General features: G+C 45.1%; 1 protein-coding gene across 1 annotated transcript; it reads left to right on the plus strand.

Moving 5' to 3' along the window:
* The first annotated feature begins 4,122 nt into the window (after positions 1-4,122).
* LOC115308223 (putative nuclease HARBI1) lies at positions 4,123-14,719 on the plus strand. Its single transcript, XM_040220743.1, has 4 exons — positions 4,123-4,690; positions 6,881-7,300; positions 9,790-10,029; positions 14,445-14,719. Exons 1-3 carry the CDS (start codon positions 4,305-4,307, stop codon positions 10,025-10,027), a joined length of 1,044 nt encoding a protein of 347 aa, XP_040076677.1. The 5' UTR covers positions 4,123-4,304; the 3' UTR covers positions 10,028-10,029; positions 14,445-14,719.
* The last annotated feature ends 1,036 nt before the right edge of the window (positions 14,720-15,755 follow it).

The raw sequence follows: 15,755 nt of genomic DNA on the forward strand, positions 1-15,755 counted from the left end.
CAGACTGTCTTTTGTGTGATGTACAAGCAGTGTGACCCCGGCTTAAGGTGGCCATAGTCACTGACAAGTTGAGAACGGCCAGGGAGGAGCTTCAGTTTTCCCGCCTCCAGGGCCAGCTTCCTACCTTCGACATCGCTTCGGCGTCTCGAGGATATGGAGCGCGCGCGCAGTTAAAGCACGACGGAAGTCATGGAGCGCGTGCTCAAAGCCGGGCATTCGAAAGACACGCCCTGCCGTTTTTACTTTTTGAGGGGCTGTGGTTTTGGGTCCTCTGCTCGGAAAGAAAGGAACGCATTCGGCGCGAGCTTTTTACTTTCCAACTCTTTTAAGAATCACTTGAGCTTTGAGCTTGCACGCCTAGCCAAAGCACCAGGGAAGGCAACAAGCACGTGCCGGAGGATGGGCATTAAAAATAAAAACTACCTGAATTTTTTCTTTTTTTTTTTTTGCTGTGACATTTTTATTTAATTACTTATAAGTAGGGTTCAAAGTTTTCTGTTTAAACCAATAAAAACTGATAAAAGTACGCCGAATCTATTTTCGGAAATTCAGTTTTATCCGAAAAATGTCAGTTTTTAGGTTTGACATTTTCGATTTAAACCGATAAAAACCGATAAAAATACGCCGAATTTATTTTCTAAAATTCATTTTTAAACGGAAAAGGTCACTTTGACCTTCCAGTCGTACTGCAGAGCCGTGGCGAGAAAGTGGAACGACAGTGTCTATCGAAACGTGTCCGAATGTATGGGATACACAGGCGCCATCACGACGTTTTAGTTTAATGTGCGCATCATCGATCGGAACGTGAAGTCCGAAATGCCCCATGACTTGGCCATATACGAGCGTGTTTTTTTAATTCGTTGTAAGGAAGACTGACTTGATGCAAGCTCTGCATGCTGTGTTGAGCTTCAAAACATCGCACCGTCTCTTTTGGCGGTCACAATTGGTTCATTGGCCGATTTTGGCTCAGACAGAACTTCATCTCTTCAGCCTGCCACTGTCCAGTGTTAGCATTGAGGGGGAATTTTCGAAGATCAGGGTCATATTAACAGAAAAGAAAGACTGCGGATCAACGAGGAGAACCTGCGAAAGTACACCTGTGTGCGTACTATAATAAGATCACATCATCCTGATATACAGAAGGTGTAGTTCCATGTTTTTTGGGCATAGTCTTTATATCTGATTTGTATGTACTTCTGTATGTTTTTTTTTCTTGTTTCTTTTACAGTTGCACACGTTTGCCAAATAAAGTGTCCATTTATTTTTCAATGTATCTGTGCCGTTATTTTTTGACTGATCACAAATATCAGATCTACATGGATCACCTGATCCGGAGTACGGTGGTGTTTATTTTTTATATTAACCGAAAAAAGCCGATAAACTTTTGTGGGCATAAATATACGCCGAAAAAAAATGAAAATATAATTTTAAAATAAATATTGAAAAAATAACGCCAAATTTTGAAAAAATTGAAACCGAAAACCTTACTTACAAGTTTTTCGCGTATCTCTGAAGCGTGCTCCGCCACATAGCCTTTAGTTGTGTGGGGAAAGTCACCTTGCAGGAGGAATTTCTGAATATTGTTGTGTGGAGGGGACATGTTTCCAAACTTCGCGATTATTCATATATATGACTAGTGCCGGCAGATATTTATTGTAATACCAATTGCACGTTGTTCCGGATTTGTCTAAGCACTGTTTAGACGCAACCCCTAAGGTTCATAATATATAAGGAATACGTTCGTTTTATAGCTCATCGCAAACAACGAGGAAAACTGTAGGAGCGTTAACTCCACAACTCGGGGCTAAAACAAACTGCCTGGTATTCGTTTCACTGTTCGTGCCTTTAGTATTTATCCCATTCACTTTGGGCGGCGAGAAATAGGCAAATTTACGCTCCTCTTAAAAGAATTCAAAGAGTCAGCCGAAGTGTCTTCTGCACAATAGTGGCACTCGCCCATGTGCAAGACATCTGGCAGCCCATTTGTGGCATCTTTATTGTCTGAAAACACTGTCTGTACATCTTCATGAATTACGGTCGCACTAATCTTAGCTCATATTTTTTAACAAATTCTAATTTGACAAAAAAACGTATAGGGAGATAAGAGAGATGGGAAAGGGGGGAAGCAGGGCTGCCGGACAATGTCCCCAAAACGCTGAAAATTACACATAATATTCACGCGCGTCTTCTGCCCTCGTCGGTAGTCAGAAGCTCCTCAAGACGCTCAAGAATGCCGTAAACTTTGAATCATTGTCCAACGAATTCAGTGAGGAGTCGTCGGAGCAACTTCCGAACAACGTCCAAGCGGTCCCGACGGAGCCTGCTTCCGACGCTCTTATCAGCTGAGCAGCGACGTTTCACCCGGGGACCAATCAAGCCCGTCCGGAACTCACCCTCTGTCCATTAATCAAAGGCTAATTCGATTGTTCGGAGGCCCGAGCTGCCGCCGAGTGGAGGAAGAGCGGCGCGCGCGCCAACTCGCCGAGATCCCCTCCAAAGCCCTCGTCCTAATTGGAGTCGGATGTGCTGCCGAGGCGATCCTAGGCCTGTCCGGCCACACGTGTATACAGACCGACCGGCCTAATTGTCCGAAAGAAACAGCGGTTGCGATCTGCACTCTTTCCGACTTGCGGGCGAATACGAGCCGGTTTCTATAGACTCGCATGTGTTGGGGCTGGATCTAACACACCCTCCTCCGCTTCTTGTCCTGCGTAAGCGGACTTGAGGCACGACACGGCGTTGTAACTCTAATTATACTGCTTGTCACTGACGTACGGGACCTCGTTATCTCCCAGTTTTTTTGTTTTTTTTATATATATATATATATATATGTTACCGAGGATTTTCGCATTCGTCTCGTGCGATAACTTCGCGGTCACAAATATAATAAGATGGTGGATCCTGGTAAAGTAGCGACAAGCTCTCTGTTTGGTTGCCATTTCAATTTGTGGAACTAACCCTTTCAATTTGACACCTGCACTTTTCTAATTGATCTAAATTCAATGTGAAAGGTTGATTTATAAAGACATTTATTGTATAGCAAACTTTTGTCATCCGCACACCGGCGAAAAAAGCGCAAATCTTCGCACCGCCACCACATCCGACATTGGAGCTTGGCGGCATTTTAATATTTTCTTTCTCTATTGAAATAGGCAAGAATATAAATATTTTATTAAAAAATCTGAGAAGATAAGCACACGCGATAAAAATGAAAGACGTTTACAATTCCCCGTAATGCCGAATTAGAGCGCAGCTCTTGAGGAGAGGAGGGTACGGAGTGGAGGTATTCCTCCTCCTCCTCGGTACCCTCTCCTTCTCCTCTCCTCCTCCCCCTCCCTACCTCCTCCATCGTGACGTCACTCGTGACGTTACACGTGACGTAACTCGTGGCCCTCGTGACGTCCGTCGTGAAGGCCTCGTGAAGGTCACTGTGCAGGTTGTGACCTTCGTCGTGACCTTCGTCGTGACCTTCACGAGTGACCTTCGTGACCTCATTCGTGACCATCGTCACATCACTTGTGACTCTCGTTACGTCACACGTGACGCCACGTGTGACGTCATTACGGGAAACGTTCTATAACGCAACGCGCGGTTACGCCGACGGCGACGGCGACGCCGCTCAAGCCGGAAAGGGGCGCCTATTAAACTTTGCTCTAAAACAGCCCAGGGCCCGTTTGCTCGAAGAGCTAACCGCGGTTAGCGTTGGCCAAAGTCCCTAGTAGGTACCGAAAGTACCTAGTTGTACCTACGTTGTACCTACTACGAAACTTTAATGGCTGGACATAAAACAAATCCGTCCTTTATTATTGGGCTGGAGCCTGCGCCACCTTGTGCTGAAAAAAATAAATCGTTATTTTTTTATGATACAACGTTTGCTTTATGGGAACCGTTTTCGGCTAAATCTAGTTGTAACTTGCAAGAAACGTTTGCTCAATTGAAAAGAAAAAGGACAGTTTCTTTTTTGCATCGAAATTCTTTCTTTCGAAGTGTGGAAGCGTAGACAAGACACCTAGTCAAAGTGCTTTGCAGTTTTCTGTTGTCGTGTTTTGCAAAAAGCAAGTGCGTCGACCGTCGCTTCCAAGTCTGGCAACGCCGTGTGTGCCGTGTCGCGAGCACGGCGTTTGTTTATACAACCAGTTTCGCCTCGTTGCACGCAACGCGCGTTTCTCGTTTTCGGTTATCATCTGAGTTTTCCTGTCTGTATTCTGCCCTTCGACCGACCGACCCACCGACAAACCCTCCGACCGGCCACGGACTGACTGATAAGATTTGCGGACCGATTTCCGACTTTGCTACCGGGCAGAATGTCCAACGCAAGGAATCGCCGACACAGAAGAGACCGCACGGACGCGCAGTACGCAGCGGCAATGATGAGGCGACAGCGTGTGCTGCGGGACCGCCTGAACCCCTTTGAGGATTTCGACGAGGATGGGCTGCAGCAACGGTTCCGATTTGGAAGAGCGGGCATAATGTTTCTCGCCGACACACTGCGTCCGGACTTGGAGCGCCGTACACGTCGTAGCCGCGCCCTCTCTGCGGAGCAGCAAGTGATCATCGCCTTGCAGTTCTACGCAACTGGGAACTTTCTGATCACTGCAGGCGACTACATCCGCGTGCATGTGTCAAGTGCTTCACGGGCTGTGAGGCAAGTCACCGTAGCGCTGGCTCGTCGAGCACAAGACTTCATACGGTAAGGGTCCTTTTTTTTTCCTTTTAATTGTAGTTTGCCAGCCGTATTGAAGTAAAGTAAATACACTAAAAATATATCTGAATTGCTGGTGATAGGGATGTTTTGTAGGTTGCCTTTTTATGGCAGTAATATTCTACCTACTAGTAACTAGCCCTCCCTCCCCTCCCCCCCCCCCCCTTTTCAATACACCAACTCAACTCTCCTACGTCACGCCGCGGTGGTGGCGCGCCGGACGCACTTCCGGTCTGGGGCGGTGGGCAGAAGTCGCCGTGCCAGACATGCATTCCTGTGTTCCTTTGGAAGAAACAAGACAAAAAACCTGCCCTCTCGTCAAAATGCTGCGATGGGGGCTTTACCAAGAGAGTCTGGGAAGGTTTGAAGATCAGTTTTCATGTGTTTTTGCACCCTCCGTTCGTCCGAGAACGTGGATAGCAGCCGTGAAAAGGCCAAACCTGACGCTGTCGAACTACGATTGCGTGTGCGGGCCACAATTTGTAGTCGCCAGATGTATTTGCTTTGTTCCAACATGACCGAGAGAAAACCCCCAAGTTGTCCGGACCACCCACGGATTCAGTGCGTCTTCAAATTCACACGGCCGCCTGATCGTTCGAACTTTCGTCTGCTCTTTCAAAGTTGTCTGCTTTTTGTCATCTGCTCGTTCAAACAAAAGCGGCCCGTAGACCAAACTTTGACCCGGTGATTGCAATAAGAAGTAATTGCAGGCCTCAAAAGACTTAAGTAGGCTCGGTGTAAACAGTAGATACAGGATGTTAATTATTGGTACCGGTGGCCATCACCTACTTGTTACGCTTTGTCTGTTAACGCTTCCGATTTTCAGTATCGACGTCGATCATCGCCGCTACCTTTTACACTTTTGCAGCACGAGCGACGTCGTGACCGAAAATAGCTACAAGAATCTCATCATGGTTTTGGCGTCCATTCTGCAGCGTTCATGCGAATGAATCGCCGCACGTCAAATTATTTACGGAAAGTTTAGCGGCGTAACGAGCCTTGATAATTTCGCTCAGGCGATTGAAGTGGTAAGACATTGCGTTGAGGACGTAGAATCGACAACTCCAACGCGAAAAAGAGTATGCAGACTCACACAGACGTCGACAACGTGACATTCGAATGGTTTGTTGACGCGGGACGCGGTGCTTCTTGCCCGTACTCCATTGCGCGTGCGTTCGAACTGTCGTCTGCTCTTTCAAACTTGGCTGCTTTTTGTCGTCAGTTCGTTCAAACGACAGCGGCTCGTAAACCAAACGTTGACCCGGTAATTGCGATAAGAACTAAGTGCAGGCCTCAAAACACTTTTGAAGGTTGGTTGGGGTAAGTCGGCTAAGTGTAAACAGATACAAGAAGTTGTTGATCATTGTTACCAGTGGCCATCACCGACTTGTAATGCCCGATTCTACTTGAGGTTTTCAGTATCGATGTCCACAATCTCAGCTACGGTCCACGCTTTTGCAGTTCGAGCGACGTCGCGACTGAAAATAGCGAGCAGAATCTCGACGTGGGAGTCCGGCCTTAGCGCCCATTCTGCGGCGTCCACGTGAAATGAATCACCGCACGTCACATTATTCACGCAAAGTTTTGCCTCGATAGTTTTGCTGAAGCCGCTCAAGTAGTCAGACATTGTTAGGAGGACGTAGAATCAACAATTCCAACGCGAAAAAGAGCACGGGGACTCCCACCGACGCCGACAACAACGCAATTCAATGGTTTGTTTATGGGCGACGGCGGGCTTCTCGCCCACCATCCACGGCGCATGCGCGGCGCCGGTGACGTCCGCTAGGGGCGCTCCGGTTTGTTTGTAAACATGAGTTGGTGTATAGAAAAAAAAATGATTACGGCCGTAAGCGTCCTACTTGCCCGATTGGAAAGGGCCCGGGCACGCCATTTTTCTGAGAAACCTCAGAAAGCGACCCGTTTGCACTTTTGGTAAGGACTTGCACCGAATCACAGTCACTTTATAGGTCTTGGTAACTGAACAAAAATAAAAAGGGATCCTATGAAAACATGCAAACTTCACTATTGAACAGGTGCTACTGAGGCACTTTACTGCTACCACAAACTTGAAGGGCACAGCCAAAGTCCTTAGCATTCCTCATTAAAAAGGTATTCATAAGCATTGTAGCTGTAAGTTTACTATATGTGGTTTAATTGCTGAGGGGATCAACGACGCAGATGGCCTGACGCTGCGGAGGGGGCAGCCTTGCAGCACAAGTTCTACGACATGGCCGGCTTTCCTTTGGTCGTGGGTGCTGTTGACGGTACCCATGTCCGGATCCAGGCACCCCATGTGCACGAGGAGGCGTACGTCAACCGCCATGGATACCATTCCATCAACGTACAGGTGGTCGTTGACGCCTCTTCTCGGATTCGCAACGTGGTTGCAAGGTGGCCTGGAAGCACCCACGACTCTCGGATCTTCACGGAGAGCACCTTGGCAGTCAAGCTGGCCAGTGGAGAGTACGACGGCCTGCTGCTTGGTGACAGCGGCTACTCCTGTCAACCTTGGCTGATGACGCCATTCCTGTCGCCGTCATCAGCAGCCGAGGTCGCATACAATACGGCACACACGACGACAAGAAGCATTGTTGAACGGTAAATCTAGGCCATATATTGTGAAGGGCACAGAGATATTCATGCAAGACATTTCGAGACGACTAGCTGTCTTGACGTAATATGTGCAACACGTGCATGCTCCTTACGTCTGTTGCTATTCTTTATGGCATAAAAATATTCATACAAATTTTTATATTAATCTAACGAAGCATAAGATACCGTGGTTTTATGTAAGCAAGATGAAAGTAGTATCCTGAGATTACGAATCAATACAACTTATAATAGCTGCCTAGGGTTCTGCGGTTTCAGTTTTTATTTTTCTGGAATCGGCATACTTTTTTCGGTTGTTATTGTGAGTATGAAATTTTCAGTTTTTATCGATGAATATTTTTAGTCGAAAGCTTACTGCCTTTTTCCGGTCGATATCTATTGACCAGTTACGTTTTTTTTCAAGCAGGTTTGTCGAGAATGCAGTAGATTAGGTTCATATCTGAGTTATTCGTCAAGCGGCAACACTTGCGGACATGGCAAACGTAACCTTGGTTATACATGTGCTGTGACGACAAATTTTTAATCGCAAAATTTGCAAACGTAATTCTTGGCACGCTTCTTTGTTCTTCACATGTGGAGGACTATTAAAGCTGCTTTCCTCTAACCAGATAGCACCTTGAGAGAGGCTGTTTAAACAGCTTTGGTTTTTTTCTTATGCTCCCTACAATAGGAACAGAATGACATTCCATTCCTCCCAGAACAAAAGTAAGACCAAATGGCTTGACAAACAATGAAAACGCTCCAAATCCGCCCTCTAGACGACCACAGCAAACTTGATGGACAAAGGAACGCAAATTGCATCGATGACAAACCCAAATACTTCCTAAAGTGTGCTTCCAACAGAATAGTTTGAAAGCACGGAGATAAGATAGTTGACTACTCGGTCACATGCTTCTATACTCTGTTTACTCGGTCACATGCACCTGTAATGGTCTAAAGTACTGACCATTTAGGTTTAAAATCAAACTTTCGAAACTTACCTCACCACACTTTATTGGGTTTTATCGCTTGAGACTGAAAATGCAGAAACTCAGTTATGTCTTAGGTCCCCAGGACTGGCAATAATGGGGAAAAGCACTAAACTCACCTCAGGTGCCAGTGCTACGCAAGACCCGGACAGAAGTTGATATTTTGTTAATTGGACAAAAAGAAGCATTAATGACAATGGAATTTTTTTCCTAGACACAGCAGTGGAAGTAACACTGTGCCTTGGCACTTTCATATGTCTACTTTTTGAAATGTCAGTTTCGGGCTGTTTAATGAAAACTAACTAAACGTGCTAGATATGTATGTACTCATATTGAGTGCACAAGTACAGCTAAGCTCGTGCGTGCTAAGATGCGTGTGATCCAAAAATAGCGGCACATCGGTGTAAGTCGCAAACAATTGTGTGTTGCTGACCGTCTTGACCGATTGGCCAAGAGTACATGCCTAGCATGACCTATTCTGCTCTCATCGATGGATTTAAGAGTAGTGCCAAGGCATCATTTTGGACAATGTTGAAGTTGAGCATGCAATAACAAGTTTCCACAAATAGTCTCTAGACACCATCTTACACGTCATTCACGACTGATGATGAGTCGCTGCAATCTCAAATGTTCAGGCAAATCTTGCTTGGGATTCCGTTGTGAAAGCACCATAAGACCCTCTACCAAAACTTTGGCTGCATGCGTCCAGGAGCTTCCACTTGAGTCAGAAATGGCGGTGCGTGGACCACTAACTAATAGGAACACTAGCGGCACAATCAAAGGGTAGGAGTACTTGGATAAGGCGTTATATCAAGTGCTTTACGTTTTACATCTCCCAGACTTACAAGACGGATTCTTATTGATCAATGACAAAAGTAGATGGGTTGCGCTACCACGAACATCTATTCCTGGAGAGTGGAAGGGAAAAGGCTCAACAAGACAAGAGTCTGGCTCTCTTTCTCTTTTCACTCTGTCTCACAAGTAACATGTAGAATGAAATTTTGATGGTACTGTATTTGTTGCAGTATAAAGCTTGGTTACAAGTTAATTCTTACAGCGTTGGCAGCAATCAGGTAGCAAAAAATTCTAACATATTGGCCTGTGCATATGCAGGTGTTTGGTTGGAAGCATATCCACGAAACCCTTTGAGGATAGCGCTTGAATAAAGCTGCACTTTGCTTGTTGCTTTCTATAAAATACATTGCACAGGCTAACCTCAGGTGACCCCGGATGTGAACGCAGTGTAAAAATAATTCGGAAGGAAAATAAAATGGTATGCATAATGCCCAGCTTTCGATATCCTGGAGCAATGGGCTGGAGCTTGGGCTGGAAAAATTAGGAGGTGTGATATCGGGCACGGCAGCCAATTTGCGATTCGAATTCAGCTGTAAATTTGTCCTTGTTGCGTGTCATCCTCTTGAGTATTTGCGTTCCACGCTGTTGTCCGATTTTGCTATTGGGTTTCTGGGAAGGAATAACATGTGGTTTTGATCCATGCGCTCTGTACAGGACAATCGGCCAACTCAAGCGGAGGTTCCATTGCCTTCACGCTGAGCTCCGAATGGCTCCAGAACGGTGCTGCGACATCATTGTCGCGTGCTGTGCCCTCCACAACCTGGCCAAGAGGTACCCCTGCAGGACACCCGTGGCCGCCATCCCCGCTGAGGTTCCCGTTGAGCCCGTAGCAGCCAACCGTGCTGAGAGCAACGAGGCCCGAGACTTTATTGTCAACCATTTCTTCGGCTAAGTGTAAGTGTCTGGATAGGTATCTTCTGGCTGTCCATTTCTAATGCAAGATGCTTTGTTATGATCGTGGCTATTGCTTTCACCTTTTGTTTATCAGGCTTTGCAGATAATTATAAGAAAATTATGTCAGACAGTTGTCTAACTAGATCAAATAATTGCTTGAAATAATATTTATTGTTTTGCTACTTAAACATCAATTGTATTTTTGGAAACTGCAACAGTTAGGGGCTCAACCGTGCTGCACAGTTAGCAAGAAGCCAACAGCTTTGAGATATTGATTAATTTTATTTTAAGCTTTTTTTGTATGATCTAACTGGATGTAAGATTATCATAAGTTCTACCCAAAATAACCCATAAAGGAGTGTGACACATGTGACAATGCTGAAAGTGTGTTATCAACATGACAATGACATTCCAGCAATGCATATATCACTCTTGCACAGATCAATTCGGGTAGTGCTTGCAGATATCCCACATAGAGTTTCGAAATTTGGATGATAGAAATGTAAAGAATGATTGATGGACATCCCCTTATACCTGTTGCTTCCATAGCAGTATGTGTAAATTGCAGCATGAGCGACGAAATAAGTAATGAAAAAAAATTTTCTTACTTCCCGCATTATTGTTACAAAGCTCGAAATGTGTCATTTGAGGCACTTATAATTAGCTCGTTGGAAAGAGTGTGCTCGAAAAAAATCCCTGCCGAAGCTATTGGTCAAACGGGAGTGCAGTGCAATGTCCAACACTCCTGCAATCGCACGCTGCAGCTCAACTGCTTGTTACTGCTTTGGTCTCCTCCCCATCAACTCCTGCACTCTCGCAGAGCTACAAGCATAGGCACACACGGGCTCTCTTAAACTAATAGATTTTGAATTTGATTTCCGGAGTTCATAACAATGCACTTTTCAAACTTCTAACTAATGACACGAGGGATGCTTCTTCAAATTTGTGCACTTCTTCGCACTCTCTGGAGCTCTCTTTTTATACTGTCATTATTTTTTGTAATACATTTCCCACACCGACGGATGCTTTATGGGAAGTGCTGAAGTCAGCCCTATAACAGACTATGTGTGCACAGTTTATAATGAGGCAACTGAAGAAGACAGTTATTTTCCCATTCAATATCTACAAACCGATACTATTTAATGGGTACAGGAGCATGAATAGGAGAGTATAGTGAAACAATGTTCATTTGATACCAATTTCAAAGCTATCAGTACAAATTATATATACTACCCCATAGAATGTTCATTTTTCACTGCATACTCATGGTTACTAGCTCATAGGATTTACATAGTGTACGCTTCTGAGTGTTGAGTCATAACACCTTTCACAGGTTTTTCCAACCTGCAAAGCTTTTCTCTTATTTTTCACAAACCTCCTAGGGTTAGTTCATATTTTCTTCATCCTGGCTGGCATGATAACATCATTTGCAAAACATTTATTTTTAGTAGGGCATTGTCCAGAGAGGAGCTTTATTGTACATACTACACTCTCATTAATTCAAACTCCAGAAAGTCACATATTTTAGTTGGATATATATGATACTAGAGAACATTATGATTTGTTACATGGATAGCGATATATACAAAGCAGATTTTGGCCAGTTTCCTCTACATAGCACAATAGCTTGCTTATAGTTAATGCATAACTATAAGCAAGTACAGGCATAACACATTTGTGAAAGAACTGTGACTAAGTTTATTCATCCGGCAAAAAAAGTCGTCAATTGTGGACTGTTTAGTCAGCACATGAGATCTCAAAACAAAATTTCCAATGCCAGCCAACGCAAGCAGCTCTTTACGGGACTTTTCCTTTGCAGACAGAAACTTCCGGAGCTGAGCGATGTGCTCAAAGGCCTCTGCGGCTGTGACAGTTCGTAGTGGGTCATCCATTTCTTCATCGTCATCTTCACTGTCACTGCTGCACTGTGCTGGCATTACTTTCCGTACTATGTCCTCTAATGAGTCATCATGACAAACACACACATCGTCGTCAAGACTAATATAGTTCGCCTGCACGGCGTTCACATTACGTGTTTCAAGGCCAGAAATCATGATGCCAGTGAGCTGTGCCTCGTCCTCGTTGTCGTCTTGGTCATCATTGCTAGTCTTGAAGCACATAATTTGAACGCCGTTTTCCGTTCATGTGTGCCGTTTTCGCTAATTCATAGTTTTTTGTTCTCGCGGCCCCGTTGACTGCGCTTCTTTCCGAGCACTGGTGCACTGCGGAGAAGCAACACTCGCAAAAGCAAGCTCCGCAGGTATTGCTTCTCTGCGGTGCACCGGTGCTCGGAAAGAAGCGCACTCAACAGGGCCGCGAGAGCAAAAAACTATGAATTAAGCGAAAACGCCATTCGAATTAAGTGGCTTATAAATACATAAAAAAGCTTAGCGGGACAACCAAAATTTTTAAACCTGTTTGAATTAACTGGAAGTACGAAATATCCGAGTTCGAATTATCGCGAGCCTACGTACAAGCAGCAAGTAGATTTCAGCTCCAAAAAACTGTTGTGTTGGATAACAGTGTATTTTTTTCTCGGTTGTATATCTATTCCGTGCGGACAAGTGATCACTTTGTGTTTTTATGTATGTGTGTTATTTCCCACCCCTCCTACAATAATGCCCTCGAGGCGATGAAGGTACTCTTTAAATAAAATAAATAAATAAATAAATAAATACTTAAAGAACAAGGTAAGTGGTGACGATTCAAAGTAATAAGAGTTGAAGACCCGGGGCCCCAAAAGGTGACACACGCAACAAAATGATGTAGTGTTGTGTTTGATCCCTTTTTCTGTTCCTGAGTTTCGGGATATTCTTAGTATGAACTTTTTCGTACATAAGCAGCACACAGTCCATAGGTCGCAGGAGCATATCCAGGCAGAAAAAGCCTTTATCTTAAAAGCAGAAGGAATATTTGCAGATGCAAGTCAGAAAGTGTCTGTGGTCCACTCATCGATGACTCGAACATTTTCTTAAAACACAGAAACTCGACCTTGGTCTTCTGCCGGGAGGCTAATCGTCTTGGCGACCTCCTCTCTTGAGCTGTGACGGGGAGCCGCGTTATGAAAGGGAAACATGTGAAGGGATATAGGAAAGAAGGAATTATACATCTGCCTTTGAGCTTAACCCATATTTTTATTTTAGGTATCCATGTAAATTATGTGCCACCTTTGGGGCGTCGAAAGCCTGGGTGCCATACTGCCAGTATGATATTCTGTTGCTTACTTAACCACAGCGTAAAATATTGCGATCAGAACAACCACGCTGGTCTAGTGTAGGGATAGTCAACGACATGGAAAAGATTGTGTGCAAGCTTCCCTTGTAGATAGCATGCATAAAATAAATGAAGTGTCAAACATACCATGTTTGCACGATTCTAACGTGGCCCCGATACTTACATGCAGGCAATTTTAGCTCCCAGATATCGAAAAATTTAATTGCTGCCGATTCTACCGCGCAGGTAAAGTAATGCACTTTGAACACCCATAAGTGCAGCTCTTAGGCGCTCGTTTCCGGCTTGAGCGGCGTCGCCGTCGCCGTCGTCGTAACCGCCGGTGCATGATGGGTAAATTTCTCTGCTAAATCTAGCGGAAAAATTTCTCCGCTAAATCTAGTGAAAAAATTTCCCCGCTAAATCTAGCGGAAAAATTTCCCCGCTAAATCTAGCGGAAAAAATTCCCCGCTAAATCTAGCGGAAAAATTTGTCCGCTAAACCTAGCGGAAAAATTTCTCTGCGGGGTCATGTGACCTGGGGGTCACGTGACCCCCCTCCTTCTCAGTACCCTTCCCTACTCCTCCTCAAGAGCTGCGCTCTAATTCGGCGTTACAGAGTTGTAAACGGCCTTCACTTTTTTTTTTTCATACAACACTTCGCGAGCTCATTGGGTCGCTGGGATTGCGAGGCTACGCAGTGTCGCTCCGTGGTTATCGTTTCCCGTCAGTGTGATGACATAAAGGCGAAAGAACGCGCGATACGGATACCAAAATATCTAATGTAAACAAACGGTCACAAAGGCGATTGGGCTAGCTGCCTTGCGTTTTTCTTTTGAGTTTTGGTTTCAATTGTAAGTGCATCTAATTTTAGGCACCCATTTTGGCAAAAAAAATGTGAGCGTTATAATCGTGCAACCAAGTATGTAGGTCAGAAAAAACGCAAAATATGTATACAACACAGCGACAAACAATGCAAGTAGCTCATTACATGAGTTAATCTTGTCCTAATTGTCTTTTTATCAGTTCAATTTGCAGCTGTGCTCGGGTGGTTTCAAGTCTAATGAGTTCTCTTTGCTCCCTGAGCACTTCCTCCCCTATAGCATAGAAACTCCGTGCAGCATCTGCTGCAGCGAGGGTTGCGTTTGCAGCCTGTATGGCCCCATTTGTGTACTTTCTCTCAAGGAGTATATTCTCATGCTCCAGATCCTGCTGTCGCTCGGCCCTTCTCTGGTACTGCTGTGCAGCCTCACGGGTCCAGCGCTGGTTGTGCTGCACAACAGGAGAGGCCAGTGTTCTCTGTGCTGCGTCGTCTTCAACTGTACTGCTGCCAGATGACGAGGGTGGCGGCGTCGTCACCCTTCCCGTGCAGCTGCTGTAGTGACACGCATGACCAGGAAATTGTTTGAGGTTAAAGGGATACTACAACAAAATTTCGGGTTTCATTTTTTGGTCTATATGTGTTCGAAGGAGCAGTATCACATCGAACACAACAATATCTTGTTAAAAAAGTCACAAAAAGGAATTTTAAAACAAATTAAGCGATTGGCAAAGAGCACCAGGTGGATGTCGCTAACGCCTCGTTTGTAATGCCAGTCTAAGAACCTTGACAGCTAGTGACGGTAACTGTCTCGCCTCCGGCTACCACAATAGAAGGGGGGAAGGAGGAACTCTCCTCTTCCAAAGAATCCTTTTTGTATGTCCCAGAAGTTGCTATTGCCCCCCTACAAGATTATAAAAGATTAACCCTTCACTCAAAATTCGTACAAAAGCAGCCGCTTTGGTGGCTGGAACGACTAGGCCATCCTCTCGACGTCAGCCTCGTCGCAGCTTTGCTCGTCCCGAGACGAACTACGTCACGATTGCGTTGGTTGTCACATGCTCTCCGCTGGCTGTTCTCCGAGCGCTTGTCAGGGTGGGCCGTTTGTAACGAAAACTATAGCCACCAGGTTCAAAATACAAACGTGCGATTGTCATTTAGGGATACAGTGGATCATATTCAACCTATTTTTGAACACGACGGGTATATTTTTAATTTCGTTGAGGTATCCCTTTAACGCATAAGCCTTTACAACGATTATCAGCAAACTTAAAAACCCAAGTCACTGACTGGCTGTGGATGGCAGCCCGAGGTACAATATTGTCCTGCATAAAGTTAATGCTCGGGACGTGTTCCGAGCATGCGCAGTGAGAAAAATGGCAGCTCACAGACGGCTATTGTTGGGCAGGAGTGAACTTGTAAATTTCAGCATAACTTAGCAAACTGCAAGGGCTACAGCTCCAGAGAGCTGCTCAGAGCATTGAAGCAAAGGATTGTGACTAGACACCATACTCGTGCACGTACGTCCTCCGTGACATGATTCTCTCCGTCCTCTATCTCTCCAAGTGATGCATGAGGGCTGCAGTGCATGACATTTTTGACGTCACCCTGGATCAGGGTACATATATGTGTGGGAGAACTGAGTGCAACGTGCGGCAACCTTAATCCAGATGTGACAGTAACACTTGTCATAATTT

The sequence above is a fragment of the Ixodes scapularis genome, unplaced genomic scaffold (assembly GCF_016920785.2).
Source record: "Ixodes scapularis isolate PalLabHiFi unplaced genomic scaffold, ASM1692078v2 PGA_scaffold7__128_contigs__length_106722199, whole genome shotgun sequence".
NCBI lineage: Eukaryota > Metazoa > Arthropoda > Arachnida > Ixodida > Ixodidae > Ixodes > Ixodes scapularis.